Here is a 17,135-nt window from a genome sequence, read left to right on the forward strand (position 1 = left end):
CATTAGCTATTAACAAAAACAAAGATCATATTCATCTATGAATTTTGTAGAATTGCAAACTATGCATTTTTACTTTTATATAGCTCTTGTGCATATGCATGTATGACACTTTTTAAAATTTTTGCTTATTACATACAGGCGAGAGGAAATATGGAATAAAAAAATTTAATTTCATAAAATAAGGAATTGTGTCAAACACACAAAATGAGATGTAAAATAAGCATAATTACTGAATAATAAAAAAGAATATATCTATATAAAAAATGTTTGAGATAAGAAAAATAATGTGGAATTATTACATGAAAGAAAATTAATTGATCTTAAGAATGATATAATTTGATTACAAAAATACTAAAATCCATGTAAATGCACTACATCTATACCTGCTATTAATATTTTCTCATGCAATCCATAATATTTATTTTAATAAATTTTCTAAAACAAAATGAAAACTATGAAAATATTGAGCAGATTCTATGTCACCATAATGACTGATTGTCTTTAAAATTTGTTTTCTTTGTACATGCATAATAGAAATCTTTAAAATAACATTATACAGGAGGGGAGGGAAAGATTCCCGTTTCCATAAATTAAACCAAAAGAAATTTGATAATGAGAAAAATACAGAAATGATTAATCATGAAAGAACATTACAATCAGCTTTTTCATCGCTGAAAATAATTTTTTAATAAAACATTTTAATGATATTTATAAATAGAAAAACTTAAACTAATTTTAAGCAACTAAAAAAGAGCTGCTAAATTCTTAATAAATATTAGTTTTCTTCAATTTGTTAGACAAGAAAAATACCAGCATAAAAATATTACATCTAAAACTACAAAGTCATATTTAAGCAAAATAGAAATGAATATTTTATTTTTATCCAAGACAATGTAACTGTCTTAATAATTCCAAATGTTTTTGTTTTTTCCAATATTCATGCTCGGATCTGAGCAGGTAATTCATATTAATCAACATAAGTTTTGAAAAAACTTGTACATATAAAAATTCAGCAGATTTCAGAGGTTTACTACTTTTTAAAAACCTCTAATAGTTTATCCTCTATACAAGCTTATTTCTAAGTGCTAAAAGTAGTTTAGATAAAAATAATCACATTTGGCTGGACTAATTCAGGTTCATTCTAATTTCCATACTATTTTACAAAGATTCTTGCACTAAAAATGAAGTATTTTGTTAGAAAATCCATTCACATAAATTGAAGTAACTAATCTGAAAGAAATTAGTGAGCAGTTTCACTTTTAAAAAAAATTGTTAGTAAATAATAAATTAAATTAACCTTTTCATACATCTTTATAGTTTTCATAAGATCTTTATAGGCATCAAAATATTTAATATTTTCTATTTGTAAATATTAAAAGCTTCTAACATTAAAATAATTATCTGCTAATTTATTTTCTTAATTTAAAACTATGTTTTAAAAATTTAGCACATTTTAGACATTTAAAAAATTTGATCAAAAATAAACATTGATACCAAATGAAGGGATATTATCCACACACACACCCCTCTTTTCCTAAAGTTATGACTACAGAATAAGAAATATAATTTAAACATTAAATCCATATAATAGATAATATTTCAAAGAATTTGAACACTTAATAAATAATTATACTACAAAAAATTTAAGAACTAAAATGGCCCACAATTGATTATATCTGTAAAACAAAATTTCTGAAAAAATTTTAACAGATCCAATAACAGTAAATGCTTCTTTAAAATTACAGCATGATAAAGGAATATTTTATGACAAGATATTATGATAAATGAATCTGTCACACAAATCTAAACTATATAAAATCTCTTGCAGATAAGATGAACCATTCAGATCAATGTAGAAGCGGAGATTTAAGCAAAAAAAATTAAGGCTTATTTTTAGTTCGTTGTAAAGTAGCCACAACAAACACAACCTTAAATGAAATAGAAACCAATTCGAAAACAGATATTTTTAGATGCAGTTGTATTTGCAAAGCATTTCAGGAAAAAATTCTAATGCTGCTTTGATCTGAAATTAATCATTGCAATATAAGAAAATAGCAATTAGAGGAAATTCGCAATAGAAATTTCAAACACTGTGGAATTTTTAAAATAATGAACCAGATATCTATACAAAGTTAGATTACTATTTTTTTTTTTTTTAGATTTATTTCTGTAAGTAAATTTATGTTAAATATTGTTTCTATACATTGAATAGAAAGTAATGAAAAATAATGATTATTGGTTGAATTTTGTAACCGACAAACACATACAGCAAAGTAAAATAGATTTTTCCAGCAATATATCCTTTCTAATTGGTAAGAAAAATTAATTCTCCCCATCACTTTCTGTAAAAACTTTGACCTAATTGATTTACAACTAATAAAAAATATTTACATAATATACTTAGATAAAAATTTAAATGGCATAAAAAATTACGTTACTTTTAAATTTTTTAAATCCTGTAAATATCAAAACAAAATTACAAAGCTTAGAAACCATACGACGAATTTTTGGATTTAATCAAGGACAAAAATGTGCAATGCAAAAATCTTAATAACAATACATCTATCAAGGCATTATCATTAATGGGAAGCAAAAATTATATGTTTTAATAAAAGTTGTTGTTTTTTTTTAATCCGCTAAGTAAATTACCCACCAATATACCTCCTAAAATTAAAAGATATCTAGAAGAAAATGCTTGAAAATGATGCCGGAGGCTATTTAAAAACAATATAATATACTTTACCCTGCTAAGTAAAGCAAAACATATTCAAATTTTACCAGAAAGATAATAATTTTGAAAGATATAATGCGAAGTAAACATAGAATTCATTATACTATGCCTTAGCCCTCAAAAGACAAATAATGGTATTCTTTTAGGCAATTACATTTCTCAAAACTTTAATGTGTATGGTGCAAATTTACAAGCATAGCGTTTCAATTATAGAATTATGAATTGAAAAAAGTAAAAATAAATGTGTTTCACAAGCCAAACAATAACAGCTGCCATCTTGAACAACGCGCCTGCGGTAATTTTCTCGTGCTGTAAACGATGCCACATGTTAATTACATTTGATGTTATCGTTTATGAATTAATAATACTATTTATCTCGTATTAAAATATATAATAATTAATTCACATTAAGTGAAGGTAATGTGTAGATTCGAGAAAAAAATAAGCATAAATGTACCAAGCATTAGCAATAGCGCTTTAAAAGACTTCATCGAAAACCACGCTTGTTTGTTTGCACGCTACTTGGAACTTCAGATGGCAACAAAATGCCAGGTCATGAAATGTATCAATTCTTCGTTAAATTAGAAAACATTTGAGTTAAAATTTTCTTTTAAAATTTAATTTATTATTTTATTTGGAAGTTGTTATTCATCCTCTTTCGAATCTATTAAATTGTCAAGAAAGAATATTTGTTGATAATGGCATGTTTCAGGCACGGTTTAGTAAAAGCTTCTGGTGTTTGATGATCAAGTGTGTTACTTCAACGCCGATATAATAAATCATGTTTTGCTAAAAATAATAACAAACGTTTTTCTAAAATCATCTTTTACTATATCATAAATTATTATCACCTTTTAAAATGAACTATGCATTAAATATGAATTTACTATAAACTTGTGGTGCAAATTTATGCGAATGTGATTTCTTCTGAAATTTTATTTAGTCAAAATAATTTTCTGGCTAATTTTTTAAAAAATCTTTTTAAATTTTGAATATAATATATTTCTCACTTTTAACTACTTATCAGTTATTTGTTCTTTTTATTTTAAATATTTAAATAAAAACTGTAATAAGTGAGCAGAAAATAATCTGGTAACTAGAAACTGTATAAAAATGCCTGCTATTATGTATTATATGCATAGATTATTTAGGTTTTCTAAACGCCATAAATTTTGCATAACTTGAGTAATTTAATGAAATACATTTATAGTGTGATCTCTTTAGGATTCCTGCTTGTTGAATAGAATACAAGATAATTTAAAGTATATTGCATGGGCATATGACTTGCTGCTATTTATAATTTTGTATATTATTTATTGATTTAATTTTGCTTCTGTCTAATTTGTTTTCTTTTTCGTTTCAGGCATGAGTTGCGAGCATAAATGAATTTTAATTTTTCGTTACATTATAAATTTTTATATTTATTATTTTTTGTGATTATGTTTTCATTCACAGTTTCTATTCTTGATTGGTTATAGCTTATATTTTTATTTATTTTTGGCACTTGTAATTTTAAAGTCATCTTTTATTTTTCAGGTTTTGTTTTGCATGTTGTAGCTGACTTTTATTATCCATTTTGCATATTTTTGTCATTATTTACTTTTTGAGAATTGTAATTTTTCATTTATGTTTTGTTAAATGTTCACTACTGTAACAATAGAATTTTTATCACATTATTAAAACATATACTGAAAAACTTATTCTTTTTCATCTAAATTTAATCACTATATATGGTTTTCAATGAGTTCTTTTCTAAAAGTGTATTTGTTGTATTTATATTTCTTTATGATTATTTTTTCCCAGGCTTTTTATTATAATTTTTTCAACGTTTAATTTGCTGAAGATTTTTTTTCTGTTATTTTTGTTTGCATCTCTTGTATTATGAGTAATTACTCATCCATATTATTTTTCTTTTTTTTTTCAGGTCTCTTTTGTTTTGCAGCAATATAATAAAACAATTCTTTACTTTATTCTTAGTTCTTACTGTAGATATTTGAATTGTGCCTCATTTTTTAGTTATTTTTTTTATTTCTTATTTTTATAGTTTATTTTATTATAGAAAAAAATAGCTTACAATTTAGTTTTACCTTTAATAGGATATTTATTTTTAATTAAAATGCTTTTGTAACATTTATATATTAAATTAGATTTTATTTTCAATTTTTTTCCATCCTTTTATAATTTGATATTTTTTTATTTAATATGTATATCCATATTTTTTTAGTGTTTAATGCAATCTTTCATTTAATTATTTTAAACATTTTTTTTAATTTGTCACTCTCTTAAAGTGAAACAATTTTTTTTCTGAATATTTAAAATCAATTGCATGCTTAATTAATTTGTTATCATTAATTTTTAGGTAGGTCAGTTGATGCAGTGATGAAAACTGCTAGTCTGCTTGCCAAGAACCAATTATATAATCACGATTCACCATGGAATTCAGGAGAAATGAAATGTGATCTTTGCTCATATTCAACAAAGAAAATTGTTAATTATGAAAAGCATCTATCCATTCATTTTGGTTGTATTACCTATGATTGTCAACTTTGTGGGGAAGAGTTCAATGAATCAGTTGATTTGCTGCGCCATCTCTGTGCCTCCAAAGAAGGGGATAAAATATTTAGTTGCGAATTTTGCACTAAAGAATTCGCATTCCAAGCAGGGTTAAGAAAGCATCTTAGAAGACACACTGGCTTCCAAATCCATTGTTGTGATCAGTGTGATAAAAAATTTAATGAAAAGGCTGACTTGGTCCGGCACATGCGAACCCATAGAGGAGAGAAGAATTATGAGTGTGACCTGTGTGATAAAAGCTTTTATGAGAAAAAAGACTTGTCTCGGCATGTCCAGTCTCACAGTGGGGAAAAACCATTTGTTTGTGCTGAATGTGGGAAGAAATTTAGCCGAAAAAATGACCTTGTGCGGCATTCACGTCTTCACACAGGAGAGCGCTACTTTAACTGTGAGTACTGTGGGAAAGAGTTTTATCGAAAAGATAAACTTAATATTCATGTCCGTGTCCATACTGGTGAAAAACCATTTTCGTGTGATTATTGTGGCAGAAGATTCAGTGCAAAAACTGATATGTTACGTCATTTTCGATTGCATACTGGAGAAAAACGAAGTTCGTGTGGTTACTGTGGCAAACATTTTAACATGAAAAATAAATTAATTGATCATGTATGTGAGCTTAAAGTGGGAATGGCTGCTTTTAATGACCTTGAAAACAGCAGGGAAGCAGAAAATGTCTCCCACAAACTTCTTAAAAACATGAAAAATGAAGAACCTAGCCATAGCAGAGAATCTAAAAAAAAGATTCGAAAATTGTTCACTAGTATAAAAAATGAAGAGGATTCTAAAAGTGGACATGAGGAGAATATGCCAGAAAATCTTAAAATAAATAATAGGGATTGAAGCTTTCTGGTAACATTTCAGAAAGCTTAATGATTGAGAATCCCCCCCCCCTCAGTATTTTGATTCTCTGAATTTATGCTAAAAACATTTACCCTTACGTATATTGAATAACTACATTGTATGGAAAAAACTGTAAATAAATAATAGTGTGAAATTTCACCTTTAAATATTTTGTTATCAGTAAAACAGATTCAATATACCTAATTGAAATATTTTTGAATTGCTATAATAACATATGTATATTTTTTATCATATCTATTTCCAAAAGTAGTCAAGAAAAAAGTTGACTTAAGAGTAATGTCCATTTTCCAAAGCTGATTTAAATAATTACAAATGTGTATTGTAATTATAAGAAGAAAAATAAAACATTTGTTTTCATTTTTTTATAGATACTGGCAAATTTTTGGATGATTGGCTTAATTTATTGTGTGTGGCTTGAAAATGGACATTAAACTTAAGTCTTACCTCAAGAAAATATATAAATGACAATCTCTAGTTTATTCCCTTACCTTTGTTTTCAATATTGCCATATGTAATTGTACTACGTGAAGTTAAACTTCATCTTGTCCATCATTCAAATACATTAATTGGAATTTTGTGAAGCAAAAGATTTTCACTTGGGAATTTAATAAGAAAAAAACTCAAGCAAATTTAGGTGTAACACTAATTCCTGACCTTAAGCTATTTATAGATTATTTTTAATTTTCTCTACAAATTATCCATTGTTCAATCATGACTTGATTACTTTTTGTAACTAAAACTATTTGTCATTTTACAATTTTAAATATCATATTATGATTCTTTGAATCATTTTTATTTTGAAATTTAAAGTATGACAGGAACAATAATTTATTTTTGATATAAAATATTCAAAGGAGTATGCTCTCTGAATTATAAATACTTAATATTCTGTTATGACACTAAATACCTCAAAGTGAGCTTTAAAGTATATTATGATAAAGATATTTTTGTATTTCTTAAAAAAAAAAAGTGCCTTTTAATTAATGCTTCAGTTTTGAATCTTTAATTTTAGTACTTTACAAAATGTTTATACTGAAAAATTGTCATATTATTCAATATTTATATGCTTGTTAAGAGAATTAAGCTTTTATCTATATTTAATTTGATTTTTTTGCAGCATAATAGCAAAGCCAGAATGTCAAGAAGATAATTATCTAAAACTCCTGTAATTTGAGACTTTTTTTTTTTGGTGTAATTTAATTTTGCATTTTTTATTTGTATAAATTATATAATTGAATTTAAAAAATCATTGTTTCAATTACAGAGCTTTCATAATGAGAATTTTCTCAAATTTGCCTGCAGTTAATGTGGTATTTCTTGCAATTGGCTGATTAATTTCATAATCAATAATCCTGCAATCTTCTTGTTAGAGTGCTCAGGTTCTTAAAAATAAATTCTGTCCAAAACTACTTTTTAAAAAAGTTTTTTTTTTTTTTATAAAATACCTAAACCAACTTTCTTGGTGATAACCTATAATTTTTTTATTTTAAACCCTCCAACTTGCTAGATTACAGAAAATTGTTCTTTGCATTTAAGCATCATCCATGTAAAGAGATTCAAATGCTGGATAGTTGCATATCATAGGTTAATTTGTTGTAATATCTGTTATTTAAAACCTGCTTGTATGAATATGAAACTAAAATCAATAAAGATATCTGATTTTGGAAGTTAGGGAAGAGAAAAGGGGACCTAGAACTGTTTAAGTTCTCTAAGTGTCCATGCAGATTTAATTTGTCCTAATGTAATTGGCATGACTATGGAAAAGATATGAAAGAAAGTAATATTTTTTAAACTGTAAATGCAGATATGGGAAAAGAGATGTTATTTTGATTGGTTTATACATAAGTAGATAAATGATCCCTTGTAAAGACCAATTTCAATATATAACCATAGATTGTTTTAAATTGTGATAATTTGAACTATTTTTCAGCTGCTAATCAATTCATTCCAGTAAGGTTTTTACTGTTATCCAAAATAAAATGATTAATTTTAGTTTGGCTTGTGAAAAGGTTTGTAATATTAAGGAGAGGAGGCATTTTATTGAAATGTGAAATTTAAGAAATTAATTTGTAAGGTTTGGATATTATTTACAAGTCAGTAGTAAATATAATAGAACTATTATTGCTGAGAATATAACTTGAACCTATGAAGCTTAAAATTAATATTTGAAACTGAAACCAATAATGTAATCTCCAACATTCGAATCGTATGTCTTGCATTGTATCTTTCCTCAGCTTTACTAATAATATCCGTGATATCAAATTATTAATTGGGTATTTAAGGATGCAGGTTTTTAAACTACTTTGTATTATATTGCTGTTATTTTCATTTCATGGGGCTATCATATTTACAAGAATTTTTCAACAGGCTAAAAGATCTCAGCAGGTCACTGCTTATGAACGTTTTGTAAAAATATGCCCAAAAAATCTAATCTTTAATCAAAAAAAAAAATTATTTTCTGAATGAAGTATAAATGTATTATTGCATTTTTTTTATATAAAAAGGAACTATTGCAATGAATACAAATTATATATGAGAGATATTGAAGCTCCTTTCATTTAATTATTATTCTTTTAAAAAAATTAAAAAACTGAAATAAGGTAAGCATTTTTTTTATTTGTATTCTTGAATGACATATTCTTACTTCATTCATAGTTTATATCAGTTTTTTAAACAATCATTACAATCATAAATAAGTTGAATTATAGAATTTAGAGATATTGAAATTGTATATTTACAAATCTAAAATAACATTTATCCTTGTCAAATTATTTAATGATAATTTTTATAATTCCATTATACTTATAATACATAAATTCCTGTTGAACTTAAATAGCTGTCTTCTATAAAAACAAAATATGAATATGTAGCTAAAATACGGCTTTTTATACAAATAGTATGCAAGTCTCGTCTCCCCGCCCCCTTGGTAGATTTTGTTATTAAATTGATAATTAGAAGGTGATATACATCAGAAAAATTATGAAATTAAACCTGTTATACGAAGATGGATGATAAATTATTATCCTCACAATTGCTTTCCTGTTATTTAAAATGCTTTTTGCCAGTCTAAACTGATTAAAATTAAAGGGAATTAAATATTAGTGATTTTCTGTGATTAACTCCATTTTTCCTGTGATCCACTGAAATGCGTAAAAGAAGAATAATGTATATTTGTGCCTTATAATTAATTTTAGGTTGAAAATGTTGTGTTAAATTGAAATGCATTTATAAGAAACAAACTAAATCTAATATATAGTCTCTTCAAATATTCAAAAGAAATAATATAGCTTTAAAAACTAAAATTTTAGAATCTTAAAACGTAATAAAAGTGCCTTATATTTATATTGACTAAAAATAACATTAAACTTAAATCATCAAATTGATTTTAAATAAATATAGTATAATCTAAGGAAATAAAACAAATGACTAATAAACAAAAATTGCTTAATAAAATCAAAGTAAGAGAAATATAACTAGTTCACAGTTAAAAGAATGGGGGAAAAACCTATAAAAAATTGAAATTAACAAACAAATTAATAAAGTACTCAGATTTAGGATCATGTTATATACAATGATATAATCACTATAAATTGAAAATCTATTATCTTCTTGTAAAGTTTTCAGTAACAACAATTCCAAAAAGTCTTATAAAATCAAAAATGATATGCAAAATATTGTTTTGATTTTTGTATTAATTGTTACAAATTCTTGGGATTTATTATTATTATTTTAGTGAAAATCATGCCATCAAGCTCTTGATTTCTTTTTGCTTATAAGATAATTTTTATCTTTAGCGGTCGAAAGAATTTGAATCTTAGTGCCTTACCATGTCATAAAAAGTGTCTAACTTTTCGCTCAAAATGGACTGTTAACTATTTTACTCATCTACTTCTGATGTTAAATTATTATAATGTTCAACCCTTAATCAAAGATTTTTAAATGTTAACCTAGAAATTTCACAGAAGGTGCTAGCTTCTATTTCTTAAAAAATTTTTAATGCCTATAACTTATTTTTGTAAAGCTATAATCTAATATCAGTATTGTGCATATAGATAAAAATATAATTTTGTATAAAATAAAAATATAATTTGATAATTTAATTAATTAAAAATATAATTTAATTAATTAAAAATATAATTTAATAATTTAATTAATTAAAAATATAATTTAATAAAAATATAATTTAATTAAATTAAAACCAAGCAATATTTGAAGCAGTTTATTATTTTATAATATAGTTGGTACTCCAACTGGGTGATTTTTAATGTTATTATTAATCTTTACATTTCTTTCACCATCTTTTAAAAAATTATTGATGAATTATCAAAATATTTGTTTGAATTAATTTTCTAGATATCATTAAAATAAAATTTTTGAAAGAAAATGAATTAATGAGCCATCAATTAAAATTCAAGTTGTGACTATCTAATATGTCTGATATTTCTGGGTTTTATTATGGCATCATTTGTGCTGCAAAGTGGTAATTATCAGTAATTAAAGTAATGCTAAATGTAATAACATTACTTTATTACTAAATTCAAACAAACTAATAGTAGTTCAGAAACAGTGTATTTTCTTACGGTAGTAATCAAATTCTGAATATGCACCAAATTTTCGATCTGACTTAGTGCCAAAATTCTTGAAGCATGTTTGTTTTCTCAAAGTATATTAAATCCGTCCTTTTTCATTGTTTTACATATTGAAACTCATGCTTATTAGCTTCCATTTCTGATCTGAAAATTTGTATTCTTAGTGTACATATGATGATGAATTTGAGAAAATATATATTCAATGATAGTGTTAGGGAAATGAAAAATTGATCATATGTTTGAGTTAGTGTTTAATTTGTAAATGTTGCTTTGATATTTCTTGTTTATCTGTACAGTGTTTTAATATATGATATGCTAACATTGAAATGAATTTAATTTATTTTGTCATTAATGTTCTTTGGTTTCTTATATAAAACTGAGTTTTATTGTCTACTATGTACAGATTTATCTGTCTTTATGAAATACATTAGACTTTAATTAATAAAATATGCTGTATTTTATTAAGTTAATTGAATTGTTAGTATTATAAAAACTGATTGCTATTGCTTTTTGTTTTCTTTTGTACATAGTTCAAACTTGAAACTAAATTTTATGTATTGTATTTTTTTCTTTAAGACTTTTTCTTGTGTGAAGAATTATTTATTATTTCTTTTAATTTTATTATTTTCTTGCATGGGTTGGTCACGTTCACTAAAAAATTCTGTGAGAATTTGTTTTGCATTTGTTCATTATTCATTAATACATTTATTATTCTGAATGTATTTTATTTACGCAAAATGGAAATTTAAAGTTATAGTTTTCTTTTATGTGAAGGAAATAAAAAAAATTTGAAAAAAAAAGCTTTAGTATTTTGTAGACATAAACAAATTTTTAATACTTGCGGTGGACACAAACTTTCATTATTGAAAATCACTTCTTCAAACAAAACAAAAAATTAGCGGGAGCGGTCTAACTAAAACTTTATCTCATATTCTGTAACAAAGGTTTATACCAAGAACGCATTGCATGGCATTGGTGTGCAATAGTTACGAAATATTAACCTTTGACGTGAATTTAGTATTTTGACTGATTCTATCATATCATCCTTGGTGAGTTATTTGGTGATTAAATGGCATGCGGTTAATAACAACCGAAAATCGATTTTACATTTTAAATGCGTTTTTCTTAATCGATTGAAACAAAAATTTGACATAAAACTGCACTTGTTGTCACAAAATTCCATTCCAAATTTTATATATTTAAGTCGCCGCGTTTATTTAATTAACGCGTTTACTTGTTTCTGAGAATACAAACCAATAAACATTCAACTCTTAGTTGGATCTGGCACAAAATTGGACAGGTATCTACACTATAAATGGTAAATCTGTACCGAATTTCATCCATTTAGCTCTCTTCATTTTGTAATTATCATGCTAACTTATATTCGGGCAGTAGGACTTTCTCTGAACAGGTTTTACTCAAAAATTGATAGAAATCTACAAATTTGGTGTAAAGACCGTATGCCAAATTTCATCCGTCTAGCTCGATGCGTTTTCGAACTCATGGAGATTTAAAACATGGTGATTCGTCAAAATCTCGAGTTCGAATTTTTTGACGATTTCTATACTTTTTTCTCTACACTACGTATATGAGAAAGTGAAAAATTGACTAGGAATCTCTTATCTAAACAAAGCAAGCAGGTGGTTTCTATTTCCAAAAGGCAGATGGTTTTGCTTTTAAAAAACAAATACATTTCAACGTTATCTACAATACGCGAAAAGTGATTAATATGGACATGATTTAAAAACAGGTTTATTAAGCAATGTGACAAATGCCTGATTTTCCTCATTATGCATGAAACCTAACCCAAATCATGACAATCTGTCCATAATATTACAAAAGGTGCTTGAAATATTCAACGTTGGTGAATGTTAATTGTGACAGATTCATTAAAGCGAACCTTTAAACTATCCACGATTGGGTATTCGTCTGTTTAGAAATCTTTTGCAATGAAATAAACTTTTATTCCATATTTTTTAACAATTAAAAGTAGTCATATTTAGAATGAATCATTCGTATAGCGAACGGAAAAATTCTCATGATATTACCCTTTAACGTGGTGATAATTTCCTGTTATTGAGCACCTGCAGTGACAGCTATACAGCTTCTGAAAGGAAGAAGGCATTGGTGGCAATATAGTTCGAGAGGTGTTACATGCGAAATTTCAGAATTTTTTCAATTGCATAAAATTTTTTCACAGGTCTAACATTTGAGAAATAAATTTTAATCAGCAGAAGCGACTTTCCTGAAACTTTCTTGCATATTCTCTAATAAAAATATAGTTGTGTATTATTAACTCTATGCTACTGGCGAACACTAGTTGCAAAACAGCCTATCATAGTGCGATTTTTTGGCGATTAATATCTAGCTAGCTTAATTATACTATCATTCCGATTTAAAGAAACATTAGGACTATTTTGGGACAGACCTCGTAATTTTGAACCGACACCTGAGCTGGCACACCCTCTCCAAATTTCCACACCTCACCAGCATTAATACCTGGCATATGGTTTAATAGCATCCGAAAAACGAATTTTTGTTTTAGACGTCTTTTTCCAAACCTGTTGAGGCCTGGTGGTAAGGTCTCGGCTTGTGAGCCGTAGGGTTTCCGGATCGAGACCCGATTCCACCGAAGATCCGTCGTGTAAGGGGGTCTGTTGCACGTTAAATCCGTCATGCCAAACGTCCTCCCGCTGGTATGGTGTGGTGTGGAGAGGGGGGGCAGCTCAGGTGTCGTCCTCGTCATCTGACCGCTGTTCAAAATTACGAGGTCAGTCCCAAAATAGCCCTAGTGTTGCTTTACAACGGGACGTTAATATAACTAAACTAAACTAAACTTAACTCCAAACCTATTGAAACAATAATTATACTTGTGGTCATAAAAATCACACACCACATTTGATATATTTATGTTATCGATTTTACATGTTTTTGAAAGCACAGACCGACAGACAATCAACCCCGTCGTTGGATTTGGCTTAAAATTTGACAGTGTCTATACTATGAATGTTAAACATGTCTACCGAATTTCATCCATGTAGCTCTCTTCGATAATGATCCTTTTAACTTATTTTTGGATAACCGGGCAGAAAGATTTCCTCTGTATAGACTTTCAAATGTTGTTAGAAATCTGCAAGTTTGATGTAAAAACCATATATCAAATTCGTCTAGCTGAAAGCGATTTTGAGTTACTGTTCACAGACAGACAGAAGGAAATAAATAATGCTAAAACTAGGTTTTTCATAAGGAGATCTGAAAGGAAAAGATCTAAGTTCTAATTTTTTAACGTTTGCAATACTTTCTCTTTGTGCACTTAGTCTAAGAGAAAGTAAAAATAAGGTATAATCAATATCTTTTATTAATCAAGGGGGAGTGATCTTCCTGCAATTTTCTCGCACTTCTTTTAGCTCCCTTCCCTTTCTCACACACACCGTATAGAATTGTGGACCTTGTGCAAGTCACGAGTGGGTGGATTTTTATTTTCAGAGACCTGCACATAAGCGTTTTGTGTTTCACGGTAAAGAAAACCGAATATGTATTTAGGATTCCAACTTGTTGCATTTTTCGATCGATTGATCTAAAGTTGTTACAGAAATATACAATTTTAGTTTCGAGATCACCTAATAGTTGTCATTTACTTAAGTCTTTGAGTTCTTTCTTTTATGTGGATGAGAACAAACAGACCGACAGACGGTCAAAATCTGAATTTGTTGTGGAATGAAGATCATTATGATCCTTATAGTGGAAGCAAGAAGACCCTTGTTTTCGGGAGCATTTCTTTAATGATCACATTTCACACAAAACATGAAGACAGGACAAGATATTAACGCGCGCACATTTTAACAGAGCAGCATCTCAACTCATTATAATTACAATCGCAATGCACTGTGGGATGCGTAACCTAATCAGGCACCGCCATCTGTTATCCAAAAGAGAAGACAGAGTAATGCAACTGCTACAAATTTACTTTTTAATATTAATTTCAAAATTTACTTTTTTAAAATATTAAAACTGTGCCCCAAACTTTGTTTATCCAAGTTGCTGCTTTTTTCGAAATAGAGACTGTTAAAGTATAGACAGACAGACGTTCAATCCTTTTATGGATTTAGCTCAAAACTTATGGTTTACACTTTATATTCGAAATCTATGTGCCAAGTTTCATTTATATAGCTCTTTAATTTTGTAATCATGTTGCTCACTGTACTCTGGATAGACAAATTTCTGCTCACATTTTATAAAATTCTACAAATTTAGTGTAAAGACAACATACCAAATTTGAAGTAATTCAAAACTTTTTGAGTTTTATCCATGTGAGTTTATGAGCATGGTAACCCAAAGCTTTTTGATTTACAGTATTCAAGGAAGGCGTAACTCAAAAAAATGTGTTTTTCGGACTTAGACATGTCTAAATGTGAATATTTGTCAAAACTTCGCATTCGAATTCTTTGAAGGCTACAATATTTCCTTTTTATATACTTGAAAGAAAACAAAAACTAGAAAAAATTAAATTAGTACATTTAAAAGTTACTTGATTTTTTTAAAAAAAATCGTTTTATAAATTTTTCACGTCCATTGAGACTAAATGTTCTATAATTGTATTTAATTTAACCTTAAATTGTCATGTTTTTTTTTGTTGTTATTTAATCGGAGCTACGTGAAGTTTTATAAATGATGGTGAAAACTGCAACGCATTTTTTAAAATTATTTTAAAACACGTGGTTGCTTACAATTTTGATCAAAATTTATTTAAATCGTCAATGCTTGATTATGCTTGGTTTTAAGACATTTGTTTGAGAAACAATACATTGTCTATCCAATCCAGTGTAAAATGGACCTTGAAAATCTCGGAAATTTAGCTACTCCAGCTACAGAATTTGTTTTATAGTAGCGTACATACATAAAAGGGCACTCAGAACAAATATCAAAACTTCACTCTTCCATCTTTCTATACATTTAAAACACGACACGTATTTTTTTTTTTTTTTTTCTTTCGACTTATTATATAAAGAAGCGCAATGATTGAAAGTGCAATTAAATCTAAGTGATAATATATAAAACATTTTGTATTGATTTGATTGATACTTTACAATTCAATTCACAATGATTGTTATATATAGACAGCTCTTGAATATAAAATGTGTCATAAGAATATTTTTTAAAAATATTCGGAAAACAAATTTTATAAAATCAGTTTGGAAATGTTAGGCTAAACTTACAAAAAGAATTACCTTCATTCTAATTTTATTTATTCAAATAAAACCCTAATAAAAAATTAAATAATTGTTAGTGCAGAATTTACATTATAAATATAGAAAGCAAAAATTATTTCTTTTTATTTCATACTTAAAATTATAAAATGTGTAAAAATATCTTAATTAATCGAAAAAGGCTATATGTATAAAAATAATAATGGAATAAGTTAAAAATTATTACTTTTTTGCCGTTTGGCATTATACGGAAACTCTGAATATTGAAATAAATCGTTTTTTTAAGAATATAAAATCATTAATAGTATTGATAATTAGGTCAATGTCTATAATAGTATGCAGAATTATTTCACGGATATCATTAAATTTCTCTATCAAAATTTGCAATTAATAATTAATAACATTTAATAATATATCTGACATCCTGTGACAAAATGCATTGCATGAAATAAACAAAAAGAAAGATGAATTAAAACTAACACATTACTTATTGTCTATGGTATGTAAAATTGCATTTAGTTATATTTTTAGTAGAAATTATTTATATATGCATTACTTCTAAAAAATTTTGAAGATTTTAAATGTCGGAAATATTAAAAATTCGCATTCTTTTTTTTATCGATACGAAAGTGTTTATGATTTCCTTGAAATTAGTCCATACTCGAAAGCATAAAGTTACAGGCTTTTTTTTTTTTTTTTACCTTATACTGAAGTTTCAATACGACATATAAGCTTTAGTTAACTAAAAATTCTTTTCGCAGCTTGCACTTGAAATTGTTACCATCAAAATTATCAGATGAGCTGCTTCATATAATTTAAAAGTAAAGAAATAAATATAGGAACGCATATGCGGTAAAAAATCCAATTGATGTCTGGTTCTTATATCTGCACCATCTTAAAAAGATTAGTCTTTCAGAATACTATTAATATTTATTGCTGATTCATAAAATTTCAGTGGCTTAGCTTCATTTAAATCTAGTCTAGCGCTGTGTCCCCCCCCCACCTTCCCTGTGTCTTATTTTCGCACTCCAAATTATAAAAACTGGAAATTTTAATTTTATTTTGAGTACTTTCTATTCATTCTTTTTCTTGAGATATATATTTCTATTACATTAATCACAAATTTATATTCTAATATTCATGATTTGATTTTCAGCAGTGCAGTTTCTGTTA

The 17,135-nt window shown here is 26.9% G+C and overlaps 1 protein-coding gene across 1 annotated transcript; it reads left to right on the top strand.

The window, feature by feature from the left end:
- The first annotated feature begins 3,278 nt into the window (after positions 1-3,278).
- Positions 3,279-7,597, top strand: LOC129968942 (gastrula zinc finger protein XlCGF8.2DB-like). Its single transcript, XM_056083306.1, has 2 exons — positions 3,279-3,481; positions 5,091-7,597. Exon 2 carries the CDS (start codon positions 5,111-5,113, stop codon positions 6,143-6,145), a length of 1,035 nt encoding a protein of 344 aa, XP_055939281.1. The 5' UTR covers positions 3,279-3,481; positions 5,091-5,110; the 3' UTR covers positions 6,146-7,597.
- The last annotated feature ends 9,538 nt before the right edge of the window (positions 7,598-17,135 follow it).

This window comes from Argiope bruennichi, chromosome 5, assembly GCF_947563725.1.
Source record: "Argiope bruennichi chromosome 5, qqArgBrue1.1, whole genome shotgun sequence".
Classification (NCBI taxonomy): domain Eukaryota; kingdom Metazoa; phylum Arthropoda; class Arachnida; order Araneae; family Araneidae; genus Argiope; species Argiope bruennichi.

What these genes read in the sequence shown, in the direction of transcription:
- LOC129968942 (XM_056083306.1), top strand. Translation starts at nt 5,111, where the DNA reads ATGAAAACTGCTAGTCTGCTTGCCAAGAACCAATTATATAATCACGAT.